The 15,745-nt window shown below is 50.0% G+C and overlaps 1 protein-coding gene across 4 annotated transcripts in view; it reads right to left on the bottom strand.

The window, feature by feature from the left end:
* Slco2b1 (solute carrier organic anion transporter family member 2B1) overlaps window positions 1-15,745 on the bottom strand; it is a 46,412-nt gene that overhangs the window by 27,587 nt on the left and 3,080 nt on the right. Inside the window, exons 2-5 of one of the 4 annotated variants that reach the window (XM_087901532.1) lie at window positions 14,151-14,264; window positions 5,148-5,284; window positions 3,861-3,998; window positions 2,306-2,465 (exon numbers count right to left, since the gene is read on the bottom strand). In XM_087901532.1, the coding sequence (XP_087757658.1) occupies window positions 2,306-2,465; window positions 3,861-3,998; window positions 5,148-5,228 (379 nt within the window). In that variant the 5' untranslated portion in view covers window positions 5,229-5,284; window positions 14,151-14,264. Of the gene's footprint in view, window positions 1-2,305; window positions 2,466-3,860; window positions 3,999-5,147; window positions 5,285-10,471; window positions 10,535-14,150; window positions 14,265-15,745 lie in introns of those variants that run through there. The other 3 variants (XM_087901531.1, XM_087901530.1, XM_048435050.3) reach the window with 3 other exon arrangements.

Below are 15,745 nucleotides of genomic sequence, written 5' to 3'. Positions count from 1 at the left end.
CTGTCTAGTTCCCAGTGGGCATTGCAGACAACGGTCACCCTGGAGTTCACATTTGCCGTTAGCATCCCTGGGTGTCTCCAGGGTCTTGTGGACAGCCTGGCCTGTTACACAAATGCATGACTCCCGCAGAGAGGATAAACCGTGCAAAGGGCTGTGCATGTCAGAGCCGGGAGAGGGTTTGGAGCTTAGAGTCATGGCAACCTTTGAGCTGATCTTGTGAACACTGAGGTTCAGACAGGAAGAGCTCGGAGCTGGCAGGGAGAACGCAGTGTGACCTTGCACAGAAAACTGTCTGCTAACGTAGAAGTTCTGGGCAAAGAAACGCGAGGAAGTCTTACTTCTTCAGCACCCCAAGATGCCCTGTCGACGACTGTCCTCTCTGCTCTGGAGACCCACTCAGCATTTTTTGAAAATATGAGACAAGAGGTCACAATGTAGCCCGAGCCGCCTGGAACTCACTCTGTGCCCCGGGGTGACCTCAGACTTGTGGCAATCCCCCTGCCTCTGCCTTCTGAGTGCTAGGATGATAGGTATGAACCACCAAGCCTGGTTCTCTGCTTTCTTCAGATTTTTCTGCACTTTTTCAGTTTGGGGGACCCTGTTCGTGCCAAACCCCACACCCTGTAATGTTCACCTTTCCTCCCACGCTGCTTCCTCTTGCCCTTGGTAGCTCCCTCCAGCCACCAGTGTTCTTCTCCTACCCAAGGCCCCAAGGGCTCACGCTCCCTGCCTCCTAAGCAGCCAGGTGCTATGCATAACTGCCCATTCCACCCTATAATTTCCAGAATGTGTCTGCTTCATGGTCCCACCTCCCGATCCTAACACTTTAGAGGTAAAACTGGCATGCTGGGTTTTCTGTCTGTTGTTCTCCTCTCCTAGGCTGGAAGCCTCCTGGAGAGAAGTCTGAAGGCCCTGAAGGGTTGAGTGCAGAGGGCAGGATGACAGGCTTGTTACGTGAACATTAGATGGATAAGTTAGTGATGGATGGAAGAGGAGAGGAAAAGGAGTACTCAGGCTGGTTGCTCTGAGGGACATCCTCTTTTCAACTCGGCTCTCAACAAAATCCCACTATCATTTAATTAACGAATTAATTTTACTATATTCATCCACGCATTCAAGCATTGTCATATTCTGAATGTAACTGGCTCCCATGAACTCATTGGCTAAGGCACTATTAGGAGGTGTGACTTTGTTGTAGTAGGTGTGGCCTTGCTGGAGAAAGTGTATCACTGTGGAGGCAGGTTTTGAGGTCTCTTATATGCTCACGTCATGCCCAGGGACTCAGATCACTTCTTGTTGCCTGTGGGTCAAGATGTCTTAACTCTCAGCTCCTTCTCCAGCACCATGTCTGCCTTGCATGCCTTCATGTCCAGCCATGATGGTAATGGACTAAACCTCTGACACTGTAAGCCACTCAGTTAAATGTTTTCATTTATAAAAGTTGCTGTGGTCAAGGTGTCTCTTCACAGCAATAGAAACCCTAACTAAGACAAACATTGATATTTTTTTTTCTTCTTTTTGAGACCGGGTCTTGGTCAGATGATGGTGGTGCATGCCTTTAATCTCAGCACTCTGGAGACAGAGGCAGGTGAATCTCTGTGAGTTTGAAGTTAGCCTGGCATACAATGCAAATTCTAGGACAACCAGGACTACCTACACACAGAGAAACCCTGTCTAAAAACACCAAAAACCAAACCAAACCAAATAAAATAATAATAATAATAATAATAAAAAAACAAAAACCCAGCCAACCAAACAGAACAACAATAACAAAAACAATGAGACAGGGTCTTATGCATCCCAGGCTAGCCCTTGACTCAATATATAGTCAAGGATAGCCTAGGACTCCCAATCTTTCTGTTTCTACCTCCCAAGTGCTTGGGTGTCCCTCTGGCTCCCCTCTCTTGGATGCTTGTGAAAATTAAATGGAAAAATACAAAGGAAATGCTTCAAATTGTATGTGACATCCAAGAAACAGTATATGACACTGTTATTTTATTCTACAGACTTTTCCTAAGGAGTTTCTGCACAGCAGACCCTAAAGCAAGCTGTATGATAAGTTTACGCCTACCTCAAAACCCACAGAGGCGCACAAGCAGATCCTTGCTCAAAGGGGACTAGAACATTTCACCTCTGCCCTGTGGCTACCCTTGCTGATATGAACCGGGATCGGAAAGACTGGGGATGGGGTAGGGAGGGCTATCAGGTACACTGCAGTGATGATACCCATTGTGGAGGCAGGCTCGGGGAAGGGTCCCACGCTCAGGACTGAAGTTCCTCCGTCATCACTTGCCCAGTGTCTTACCAGGGCTGTTGTCATAGCGGTATGGCTCCGAGATGAAGTGCGGGAGTGCCATGAGCAGGCCTGCCAGGGCCACCAGGATAGCCCCACAGCCAATCATACGGGGCCTGTGGACGCGGCTGCCAAAGTAACTCACGAACAAGATCAAGGATACGCTCCCTACCTGCAAAGGGATGAAGTGACAATCAAAGCTTGGCAAAGTCCATCCTCGCTGTGGCTACCTCCAGTGTCCCCATCTGTGCATTGGACTGGCTGGTTTGAAAGCGAACCCTCGGGTATGTGTGGGATGGAGTTTCTGAGCCAGGCATGACAGCTGATGCCTGCCATCCCAGTACTCCAGAGAGCAAGTGAGGCCGTAAGGTAGTTTGGAATTCAAGGCCAGCCTGGGCTACATAGTAAGACCCTATCTCAACAACAAACACAAAGCAAAACTGACGATAACATGCAGATTTTGAGTCTTCCTAGGAAAGGGAAGGGTCTCATTGCCTCTTTAGAGGAGAAAAATGAGGACCAAGGTGGCTGATTGAGTTTACCTTGGAGGAGAGCAAGCAGTTGAGGGAAAGGATTTGGAGCCTCAGGGGCCTCAAGAATGAGAGGGGGGGAAATAAAAAAATAAAAAAATAATCTGAAACCAGGGGGTTGAGGCTTGGAATTTCAACTCTTAGCCTCATCACCCCAGGGATCTAGGAGTGGGGTGGTGGAGCTCCAGGGTCCTCAAAGCGAGTCAGCCGTGTCAACTGGGGCTGTTGGGTAGTGACTGTGGGGTAAAGAGATGATTCCTGTTTACCAGATGGACTGACTTTCCCTTCCCACGCTGAGATCTCAGAGTAACATCATGCTGAGACCTATGGGGGATGGGACAGCTGTGCAGCTGGTGGGCCAGGCCTTGGGTCTAGAGGAATGTGGCTTATTCTCCAGGGAAGAGAATTTCACAGCCTGGGGCTGGGGAGAACAGACTTTTCTTCCCAGAGAGTGACAGGATGGCTGAGGCCCAGCAGAACCGATTTCCACTGAATTCGCACAGAGCAGCTCAGCTTCTCCCTGCCTGGCTGAGGGCCACAGGCAGGGGCCTGTGGATCCAGGGCATCCTGGGGCCAGACCTTCCCTGCAGGGTCACCCCTCCCTTCTGTCACCCCAAGGTTAGTCAAAGGGTGTCTTGGAGGTAACTCAAGCCTCTCTCTGGGACAGTCGAAATGGTTTTCTGTGATTCCTTCCTGGGACAGCCAATAGCTACAGGACCCAGGATACAAAGGAGCCACGTGGAGGGTGGGTGTCTCCCCAACTCTGGCAAACCAGCAAATATCTCATGTCCCCTAGCAAAGAGCTCCTAAGGACAGGATGGTCGGGTCCAGAGAAGGAGGAGGTTTTTCTGGGCTTCAACTGGGCCAGCATGCTGTGAGAGGAAAGCTATGAAAATTTGGGGGAGTAGGCAGTATTGGGGGCTTCATGAGGGCATAGGGAGAAAATGTCTACGGGTGTAAGAAAAGAGGCTAGCAGAGGTGGGAGTGCAGGGCCCCCTCAGCCTTCACTCCTGAGAGGGAGCTGGGGACAACAGTACCTCGTTGAAGGCAGCTAGCAGCCCTGAGGTCTGACTGGACAGTCCAAAGCGCTTTTCCACGGTGGAGATGGAACTTTTGAGGTAGCCAGAGATCATGAGCTGGGCCAGCTGCAGTATACTGTGACACAGGACAAAGAACTGTGGAAGTAGTGAATGGTGGCAGGCGGATGGACACCATCAGAGGTCAGGGAGATAGAGACGGTTTGGGTCAGAGGGAGTGTGAGATCAAAAGATGATCAAGGAATGGAAGTTGGGTAAAGGAGAGGCAGATATAAGGGAGGAGGAAAAAAGAGGGAGGGAAGTGAAGAGGCAAGAAAAAAGGGAGGGAGGGAAAGAGAGAGAGAGAGAGAGTCAATTGGAGTAACTCATGGAGTCTAATTCAGGTTGAGGTTGACAAGTTAAGGTAGGACTTAGGAACATGGGAGCTACCAGAGACACCCTTAACTAAAAATAGACATATCAGAGCCCTTCCGACCCTCTGATCTCCACAGGCATTGGGCTGGACCTTCCTCCCTGCTCGACACCACCACCCTCTTCCCCAGAAGGTTCTCCTAGATCTCCCAGCTCCATCTCCACCCCATTCCCACCCTTTTCTCACAGGGCTGCTGTGGAAACACTCCTTCTTCTGACTTTCCCAAGCTGTCCCACCCCACCTCACCCTGAACAACCCAGCCTGCCCAGAAAGAGCTGGCAGAATTCCTAGAAGGAAGAAAACCTTGCTTCAAAGAACCAAAATCTGAGAGCATTTAGGCCAGAGCTTAAGGCATTGCTCAAAACTTTGGAGACTCTGTCTCTCTTCATTAGGGCAAGGGCAAGGCAAGGGCTCCACCTCCTAGGATTACTGAGAAACTCAGATCTTCAAGGTGGGGCTCAACAGCAGAACACTGGCCTAGCAAGTGCACGGTTTAGATTTCCATCCTTGTCATTAAAACAACAACAGAAAAGATCAGGTATGTGGCACTCTGCACAGGATCTGCCACCTACTGGGTGAGTCTTTAAGCTCTTGTTGTGGAGCCAGAACTCCAGTGTTCACACAAGTTTGGGACTGCAGAGCATGTCTCCATGGGAGCGAGAAGCAAGGGGGTCATCCTTCATCATCTACAGACTAACACGGATCAGCTGCTGCAAGGAGAACCTGTTCGTCTTCATTGTGCCTAGAACCAAACTAAGAGCTTCCCTGAGTCAGCCCCAAAACCCATCCTCCAGGTAAGGAAGTGAGAAGAAAGACGGTTGGTGCTAACTGCTGGACCTGGTGGCCCCTTCCCTGCTTTGTCTGACAGTGCGCACCTTGATGCTATGGAACAGTCGTCGAGGCTGTGCATCCTGAAGTGTGTCCTGAGGCTCCATGCTGACTTTGCTTTCCTGCATGTCTTCTGTGACCAGCACGGTCTTGTTGTCTCTGTCGGGCGTATGGGGCCCCTCACCTGTGGGCCCAATGATACATCCAAGCAGCTGGTGAGATAAAATCCCAGATAATAGCCCTGACCCAGGTAGACATCAGGTCAAACTGTTTCTGGAAAACATGACCTTGGCAGTTGTGAGGGTCTGAGAGTTGGTCTCAACAGTCTTTCTGATTCTGAGACCCCTGGGAGGGACTTTCTTGAGAGGCCATGGGTCCCCTGTGTTCCTCTTTACTCCATTGAGGCACACATCTCCCAAAGAGAAGCCGTCCCCTTTTCCCACAGCAATCTATGGAGCAACCACTCTCACATTAAGGATGAGCTGTGTAGTCTTTCAGTAGGCTTTAGGCCAGGGGTGTGGTCAAGATTGGATCCAGAGCCAAGGGACAAAAGCTTTCCCTTCATAAGACAGAGACACCTTGTTGTCGTAGGACACCATCACACATGCAGCCACAGAGTCAAACAGTCAAGCCTGCAAGTTACACATCAAAGCACACAACTATTTAGAATGTGTGTTACAGAGCCTTCTCCTGGACAAACAGACCCAGGAGGCAGAGTTGTATGGTACCCCTGATCTCATTGCCATGATGGCTTTCTCACACAGTAACTATGGAAACAGGTCCATTACTCTCTCCTGCTTCTGGATCTCAGTGGAAACCCCACAAGCCCTGCATCCTTTCACCTGGAGACCAGAGCTTCCCCACAACCCCTTCCATTTCCTGTGGATGGCCTCCTCCATTGTTCCATGTCCTGCACCCCCACCCCCCTGCCCAGGCTAAAGTTTCCTTCCATTTCACATGGTCTTCTGGAGACCGGTGAACACCTCTGTCTCCATGGAGTTCATCTCCATCCCCAGAAGAAAACTCAAAAAGGGCTCTTGAGACCCTGAACCTCCTCAGGCCAGGTTTTGTGCTCCTCACAAAAGATATCTTGGAGCCAGCGAACTGCTTTTAAAGTGGACGTGTAGGCATGTGCGCGTATGTCCACAGAGGTCGGAGACATGGGACTCCCTGGAGCTAGAGTTCCAAACATTTGTGAGCTTCCCGATGTGGGTGTTAGGAATGGAACTGAAGTCTTCTACAAGGCCAGTGCACTTCCTTAACCACTAAGCTATCCTTCTAACCCTGAGAACTTTTAGCCCATGTCATGGTTAATTGTGATTGTCAACTTAATGGGATTTATAATCATCTAGGAGACACATCTTTGGGCAGGTCTGTGAGAGATTTAACTGAGGAGGATTCACTTGGAGTGAGGCGGTCCATCTTGTGGGCTGTGGTTTCTGACACAGAGGAAAGTAACAGCGGACCAGCATTCATCCGTCTCCTGGCTGTAGATACAATGTAACCTGACCTGTCTCACTCCCACTGAATACAACAGAGTGAGGCACAACCAGGAGACAAGCATTCATCTGTCTCCTGGTTGTAGAAACAATGTAACCTGACCTGTCTTACTCCCACTGAATACAACAGAGGGAAGTACCAGGGACCAGCATTCATCCTTCTCCTGGCTGTAGATACAATGTAACTGACCTGTCTCGCTCCCACTGAATACAATAGAGTGAGGGAAGAACCAGCTGACCAGCATTCATCTGTCTCCTGGCTGTAGATACAATGTAACCTGACCCGTCTTGCTCCTGCAGCGGAGCGCCTTCTGTAGCCATACACTGCACCCTCACACTATGAATCCAAAACAACCTTTCCTTAAGTTGTTCTTCAGCCAGGTATTTGTGACTCCAACTAGCAAATGACCAAACGATATATACAATTTACATATCACAAAACTCTTACGGCTCGCAACCCATGGATTTTAGTTCGTTTACAAAACTGTACAGCAGCCACCACTGTACAGTCCCCAAACTCTTCCTTGCCGCAGCAGAAAGCCCGGCATCATCTAGCAGTCACTTCCCATGCATCCTTACCAGAGTTCCAGAAACCCTAATCTACTGCCTGCTCTGTGGGTTTCCTATTCTGGACATTTCACATAGCAGAAAGAATCTAATATGTGGTCACCTGTAACTAGTTTTTAAAATCCTATATTTCCAAGGGTGCTCAACACTGTAGCATCTGTCAGTGTTTCCTTTCTTTCTATGGATGAATAGCTCTCCTCTGTAAGGTTAGACTGCGTTTCGTTCATGTACTCATCAACTGATAAACATTTGGGTGACTTGGGGTATTATGAACTGTCATTCCAGTGTTTTATGTGGCATGTATCTTCAGTCTCCTTGGGTATACGCCATGGGGTGGAATTGCTGGGTCCTGTGACAGTTCTATGTTTGGCTATTTGAGGAAGGAACCCCTGAATTGTTTGCTGCAGCCCTTCCAGTCTGAGTCCCAGTCCTGTTGTCTGGTTGGCCTGGTCCCAGGACATGCTGGCGCTGCTGCGGGGTAACTTGGCTAGGTTTGAGTGGGCCCAAATGGAGAAAAGCACTGTATTCCCCACTCCCCCCGCCATCAGACCTGTTCAAGGGACATGGAGTCATGTTCCACTCTACAAGTCCACTAGCCACGCTGCAGCCTCTCTTCGTTCTGGTCTATCTTTTCAGTGATGGCCACCCAGGCAGATGGGATGGGATGTGTATGGTTTGATGATGATGGCAGGCCTCTTTTTATGTTCATAGTTGCCCTTTTTATAACTCTCCTGAGGAATGCCTAGACGGTACTGGAAGAATTTGAGGAAACGGAAGGGAGCAGTTCCTTTGGGGCACAAACATTCAGAGGAAACAAAGGAAAGCAACACCTGGCGGGGGGTGGGGGGAGGTGGTGGGGTGCCATTGAGAAAGGGAAAGAGGAGGAGACTGTAGAGGTCATCTAAAGAAGGGGGGTACAGGCCTGCAAAGCAAATGTCTGCAGAGTCACTGAGGGGACTGATCCTCAGCTCCTGTCAGCACGCTGCCTTCTAGGGCTTTACGTGTATCTACAGCACATGAATGCTCTCCAGAGCTCTGTGTCCTATGAACTTTGTCTCTTCTGAGGACTTCCAGCAGCTCAGTCCAGATGTTTGAACTCATCCGTCGGCCATGCTTCTTGAACAGGTCTGACAGGGGGAGCAAGCCCTGTGCCCTTCTCTATCTCGGTCCACTCTAACCTAGCCAGGTCACCTTGGCTGCGGTGCCAGCATGCCTCAAAGCCTGGTCAGCCAGACAGCGGGCCTGAGCTGAGGCTGGAAGGTCTGACATCGTTGACATGATGTCCCAGCTCAGAAAGAAATGCAAGGAATAGATGAGGGGGAGCACGCATCCTCCGGTCCAAGACCAGACCTGGACTCCCAGACTGGGTTCCTGAGACTCTGGGGACGATCTTCCCTATATGCCAGTCACATCCCTCACCCCTCTGCCCTGCCATATGCTCATTCCTAGAGTGTCGTACCCCTGCCTTAGGTAAGTAAGCTACTTGTAACCTCACTCTGGGTCTTTCTGAAGCTTCCACCTCAGCCTCCTCCCGCCAAAGCCAAAGCTCAAAGTCTCCCTAGTTTGTTTTATCCGTTAGTGAAATGACAGTTTCTGGTGCCCAAAGTCCAAAGCTCTCCTCTCTAGGTTGGGGAGGAAGTCAGCAATATGCTTTCGGCTCTGAGAGTGGTCATCTCACGGAAAATCTGCCAGTCAAAACTCCTGCTTCCCAGGAGCTGGTCAGTGCAAGCCTCTGGTGCAAGGCTGCTCCCCAGAAACAGGAGATGGTGTTCCTCAGTCTAGCTGTAGCTACATGGCAAGGGGCAATACTTCGGAGTCTAGCCTGCTCTTTCGCTCTCTGTTCATTCTCTCCCAGGAAGACCCAGGTCCAACCCATAGTACCTCCCCGGGGTCAGGTTGCAAAAGGCAACCCCAAGGAAAACAGAACGGAGTACAGGCGTCCTCAAGCTTGAGTTGAGCTCCCAGCTCCCTGCAAGCCTCCAAGGTGACCCAGAACATGTTTCTTGATCTTTCTGCCCTCCAGCTTTCCTCTGCTTATAGCTTTGGACGACAGTATCTACAGACAGGACCCAAGACGTGCTGCTCCCAGATACGGCATGCGGACAATGCAGAAAACAGCAGCAGTCAGCTGTCCCTCCCCATTCTCCCTAGCAGCAGGTCAGTGACCTTGGCAAGTTACTAGCTGACCTTCTCCCCTCCCCTCCCATTTGAAGCATTTCAAAACAGGCTTGGCGACACCCCCTGAAGTTTATCGCTACAGGCCATACCCCGTTTGTCCAGTTGTGCCTCTGCAACCAGGAATTTCATCAGACCTAGCATAAACACACACACACACACACACACACACACACACACACACACATCCATTTCTTCACGTCTGCTACGGAAGACTCCCATATCTTATGAACTTTAGACTAAATAATTCTGTGTGTTTCTTATCTTGCTCATCTTTTGTCGGAGGGCCTCAGGCACAAAGCCAGGATCAGGAAAGGAAAGAAAAATCTCTCTCTCACCTCTACTGTCTCAGGCCCATGAAGCAGGTCTCTATCAGGACTGGCCTCCTGACTCTCACCAATAACCATTTTCCACCAATTCCAGACAAATCTTCCAAAATGCCCTAGACAATCCACCTCAACTGCAGCTGCCTCCTGCTTCCAAGTTCTCTTCTTCGTTCTAGCAGAACCATTGTCCACCTCTAGATTGACTCTCTCCCTCTTTCATCTAGTTAACCAAGTCCAGAGAACCACATTCTTCTCCCCAAGTACACTCAACGGCCCTAGGTTTGGAGCGCAAGCTACAGTTCGGCCATGTAGTCTTAGATTCAGGTCACTTCAGCTTCTCACAAGCAGGGCAGGGACAGCAGCCCCTCCTATCTGTCTCCTTGCACATCGGACCTCACACTAGAGCCTCTAGACTCTGCCTGTCCCTGGAGACACAGCACTGATCTGTGGTCTTCATCGGCAGCTTTTTATCTTCCTAGTTTGTCCATTCAAGCAAATGGTTAAGCTGTTCAGTATGGGACTCTGTTAATCTGATCCATTCTTCAAGGGGAGCTATCAACATCCCTCCATTTTATCCCCCTATCCCAGTCCCCTCTTTCTTCTTCCCTCCTTCCCTCCTCCCTCTCTTCCTTCCTTCCCTCTTGTTTCCTTCTATTTTCTCTCTCCTTCCCCTCCCTTCTCCTCCCCTCTCCTTCCCTTCCTTTTCCTTTTCTTTTCTATCTATCAACAGGGTCTCACTATGTAGCCCAAGACGACCTCAAATTCGTAAGCCTCCTGCCTCAACCCGCGGAGTGCTGGAATTACCTGCATGCATGGTCACCTCTAGCTTCTTCAGAGTCTTTGACCCCTCTGGCCCCAAGTCCACAACTTTGTGTGGTTTCCACCAATCCTGAACTGCCACGTTATGACTCTTATCTCAGCCTTCCCAGGTCTCTGGCCACCCTTCCCCCATTGAACTAAAAGTTTCAAAGAAATACTTTCTAGATTTTCAGTCCAGCTGGGATACAGACAAAGCCCAGAGCGGCACTGCAGGGGCTTAGCTGCTTTACCTCACTGGGAAGTCACATCGGTCACGTTTGGGGTTGACATGGTCTATGCTGTGTGGTCTGGGCTTGATAAATGGCGCTCTTCCCTGTCAGGGGGTCCGTCTTGCTATCAGCTGTCTGTCTTGCCATGAAGCATCACCGGCTTTTACTGGTCCCTACTTCCATGAAGCACTAAGTATTGGCAAATATAGAACCAGAGAGTTGGGCTGAAGCTTGCCATTGTGAGCAGTGGTAAGGCTTCACCAGGGACAGTGCTCTCTGGATGCTTGCTTCTCCCTTTCTCTTCCTTCCTTCCTTCCTTCCTTCCTTCCTTCCTTCCTTCCTTCCTTCCTTGCTCTCTCTCTTTCTTCCCTCTCCCTTTCACTTCTCCACCCCCCTCTTTTCTTTATTTTGTGACAGTCTATCACTGTATAGACCTTGCTGGCCTCGCTATGTAGACCAGACTGGTCACAAGCTCATAGAGAACTACTGCCCCTGCTTCCCGAGTGCTGGGATTAAAGACATATATCACCATGCCTAACTAGTGTGTGCCATCTTGATCTGAGGGGAAGCAGGGGCTGCTGCAGAGTGACCACCACCAGATGCAAGGCCGTGTTGGGCATGCTTGTATCCTCACACTCTCAAAGCATGCTACCAGGGGTTGGGACGCCTGGGAGCAAACAGGCTTGGAGAAGTAGCAGCATCCAGCATCCTAGAACTGGTGAATGGTGATTTGGATGTGAGTCCAGATCTGTCTGACTCCTGGGCTCCTGATGTCAGCCGTCAACTCTGCCCTGATGGCCTTGGAACAAATACAGTGACAGTCCCTGGGTGGTCACTTCTTATTCTGGCCCAGCCTCCCGTCTGTGAGTCATCAAAGGTGGCTGTATTGCCATCTGTCACCCTAGCAGCCCATTCTGTAGCTTGTTGGTCAGTTCACTGCTCAGTCAAGATATTCCTTCTGTGGCCTGAGAAGGCTAAGAAAGGAAAAGTTGGGAGGAAGTTGAGAGGGCCCCAGTCCAGCGATCCACAACCAAAGCTTGGATTGGAACCTTCTGGAAAACTACAGCACCAAGTTGCCAAGAAATGCCAAGGCAAAATCTGAGAGAGCCAAGTCGTGGTACTCTCTATAGCATGTTCTAGCCAGTGCCTAACAGGAAGCAAGACCTAAGACCATGGGGATCTGGGTACTTTGTGGTTGGCAGTCAGTAAGATAAGAACAATGAGCCTCGTTTCCCGCCTGCCCCCTGGGTGACTGTATGGGATAAGGTGCTTCGTCAATTTCAAAAGGACTCACTGAAGCCAGGTTTGACAGACTTGGCCCCAAACTCAACAGTTTGTTTGCAAGTCTGGCCACCAGACCCCAGAACAGCTTGTTTTTCTTCCTCTGGAAAGCTCAGCTTACTCGCTCCCCCCTGACCGGGGAAGATGCACAGATCCCACTGGAATGGAAGCGTCCTCGCCCACCCCCAGCTCCTTGTCCCTCCCCACAGTCCAGTCTCCACGCTGCCTCTGCCTCAAACTCCTGCACTCTTCAGAGGTATTCCAGGGTTTATTTGTTCCTCCCCCCTTTAACTTTGGTGTGCAAGAAGAAACACCACACTCACCCCTTATCCACTCCACACATACTGCACCACCCACACATACACACAACGCCAGGCCATCAAAGGGACCTAAACAACACACAGACAATGAAGCAGGGGTTTTGACTGGGAAACCCTGGTCCAAGGCCTCCTCTCAGCCTTGTCCCTTGAGGCAGATGGCATCCTCTGGACTTGCCCTGCCTGGAGGCTCCTTCAGACTCAGGGGACTTGTTTTGAAGCTAGCAAGCTGCTGGCTTGCTGGATGTTTTTAAATTCATTGCCAGTATTTTTTTAAAAAAAAAATCAGGAAATTTCTCCTCAAACTGCAGATTTTTGTTGTTGTTTTTTTCCCTGAAAGATCAGCTGATCTGTCACGCAGAGCCTCTGCGAGGACTCAGAGGTCCGTGGTGCTGTGCCTGCTTAGAGCAGCTGGCCCTGCTGGAGCCTCAGTTGGGGGTGGCTGTGGACCATTTCCTGGGCCCCTTCCCCGCTGCCTGTGGCTTCGTTGTCTTCCCTCTTCAGCAACACTGGGCTTGGGAGCTACCTGGGCATGATTCCTGGGTTAGGTAAACAACTTTGAAAGTGGAGAAACAGGCCAAAGGAGCCCAGAACTTATCAGATTCACCGTGGCAGGCACAGAGTGGGGAGCTCTGCTGATTCTAGAAGTGAGAGTAAAGATTTGAGAAAAGCGCTTGCCTTTCCACTCCCAGAATCCACATGTTGGGAGGAGAAAACAGACTCTTGCTAGTTGTCCTCTGACCTTCACAAGTGTACCGTCAAGTGTGCTGTGGTATGTGTACACACATATATACACACACTCTATCTATCTATCTATCTGTCTGTCTATCTATCTATCATCTGTCTATCTATCTATCTATCTGTCTATCTATCTATCTATCTATCTATCTATCTATCTATCTATCATTTGTCTATCTAGCTATCTGTCTATCTATCTATCATCTATCTATAGATATATAGTAATAATTAAGATATATCTATATATTACTACTAACAATAAAGAACCTCAAACAGACTCAGGGGCAGATATGGAAACATCAGAGAAGTCGTAGCCTAGTATGGGAGGTGCCCGAAGGCTTCTCAGAAGAAGAAACAGAAAAGGGTAGTGGTGTAAAAGCAGAAAAGTTGATAGGGAATGGACGTGGTAAGGCTGGAGCCCAGAAGAGGTGAGGGCTGGAGAGGTTTGAGGGACCTGGTGATGGGGTAAGCAGGGGCGCCAGGGGGGTGGAGGGAAGCACAGATACCTGTCTTGGTGCGCTGTCCTGGTGAGCTTGGTCGCTGAGAACTGGGAGGGTAGAATGACCACATGCTCAACACTGAACACAGGGTCGGTTGACTAACATGGTGACCTGGGGAGGCAGGGTTTCCCTAGGAGATCATGTCTCCAGGTAAAAGACATGAGCTGAAAACACACATCTAGGGGTCTGAGGGTCACCTGAGGCTGACATTAACAAGCCGGTGTCTGAACCTGCCGTGCTCTGTGCCCCAGCGGAGAGATGAAAGAAAGAGGACCTCCACCACAGAGCTACCTTTCAAGGTCGTGGATTGATGTCTACTAGCTCCCAGCACTAAGGGCACAGTGTCTGAGTCTGGGAAAGGTGGCATCTATGTGGTGGATGGTGGTTGAGTCATCCTGGTCCCAAGTTCAAGGCCCCCAAGAGTCTCAGGCTTCATCTACCCAGTCCTATAGAACCCGATCCTCTAGCCCCAATAGGCTCTTGCTGTTCCCTGAATTAATCAGATGCTGCCCCGGCCTTTATATATGCCGTACCCTTGACTGACTGGCTTCCTCCCCAGCCTATCATATCTCGTCTCTCAACCCCAACCTAGCTGAAGAGCAAGCTGAGTTGAGCTTACCCGAATGAGACCGCTGATAAGACTGGAGCCTGGGCTAGAGGCCGGGGTAGCCACGGTGACTTAGGGTGACTGTGGGGCCTGAAGCCTTCAGTTCCAGTGTGACCCAGCCCAGCACTGCGAAGGAGAAAGTCAAAGACAGAAAACAGGGAGGGAGTCTCCAGACAGGAATTGGGTTTGGTTGTCATTTTTGGGAAATTCCTTCTGGAAGGACCCTTGGGTGTCCTGTCAGTGGAAAGGATCTTGTCAGGACTGGGGTGGGGTGGGGAGGAGGGGCAGGCATTCTGGTGGTTTCCGAGTTGGGTCAGGGGCCCTGTGCTGGGACTTTCTGTTCCCAGTTCTGGGCCCTGACTAGTCCATCTAAACCCATGATGACCTTTAGACACTCGAGAGCTTGGGGAGGGGGTTCTGAGTGCACGGGGAAGCAGGGCAGTGTCCTTAGGTCTAAACAAGAAGCCATTGGCCCGGGGCCATGCTTCCTCTCCCTTCACATGGGGAGCTCCTCGGCCTCTCTTAGCACTTGAGCTGACCTCCCAAGTGATCCACTCAATCACTCTTGCATCACAGTGCGAGTCTGGGCGCCTTGGTCAGGCTCAGCTGCTACACACGAGCACCAGGCAGAGCCTTGGGAGCCTTGGGCGTGTTTCTGAAGAAGACAAAGGGAAGCCCCTGAGAGCTTAGACTCCAGAGGGCTCATGGGTGTCGCTGGCTCTACCTCTGACCCCATGTGTGACCCGAGGCAGGTCATTGGCTCCTCCCAGCCTTGTTTTTCTCGTTTGTAAACTGGACAGAAGTCTGACTTGGACTCACGAAGCTGAGACACACGAGTAGGGTTGTGGTGAGCATTCCTAGGGCACAGATCACTGAAGCAAGGCCACTAGCCTTCTCACCTCCTCTATCACACCAGGGGCTTGAGGCTAGTGTCTATGACAACTCTCGTGTGAGTCTTTGTGTCAGAACCCTTGTTGGCATTGGCTTAATTATCTGAGATAACTCCCAGTGACCTCTTCTCTTAATCTGGTGGCTCACTGAGCCCACAAACATGCCCAGTCCATTTGCCCTTCTAGAATGGGCATTCTCTTCAGGCCTTGCTAGTACTTCCTTTCACCGAATCCCACCCTCCACCCCCTCTGAGAGTGGACTACTCTTCCCAGCTGCTGACCAACTGTTTTTGACTATATTTCAAACTCTGACTTCTTCTTCTTTTCAGTATTATTTTCAAATAAAATTTATTACAAATAAAAACATCATATAGTTAGATTAAAATGGTCATTCAGGTACTTGCCCAGTTCCAAACTGTAGAGCTCAGTGAATTTCTACATAGTTTGAAGGAAGCCATAGCTTCGTTCAGGGTTCTATACTTTCACTATCAATTACTTTTTTTTAATGCACCGCAGAAAAAGGAAAATAAAACAGTTGAAATTAGAAAAACAGTTAGTTTTATATCCTCTTCTATGAGGCAACATTTCAGGTTGATCTCCCTCTCTCTTTCTCTGGTGTTCTTTTCTTTCTTCATCTTTTCTGTGATCCTGGGCATTGAACTTAGGGCCTTGTGCTCGCTAGGCACGCTAGGCACATGCTCTACCACTGATCGAGGT

The sequence above is a fragment of the Myodes glareolus genome, chromosome 24 (genome assembly GCF_982192425.1).
Source record: "Myodes glareolus chromosome 24, mMyoGla1.1, whole genome shotgun sequence".
NCBI classification, from domain to species: Eukaryota; Metazoa; Chordata; class Mammalia; order Rodentia; family Cricetidae; genus Myodes; species Myodes glareolus.
This window is presented reverse-complemented; position numbering and strand designations above follow the sequence as displayed.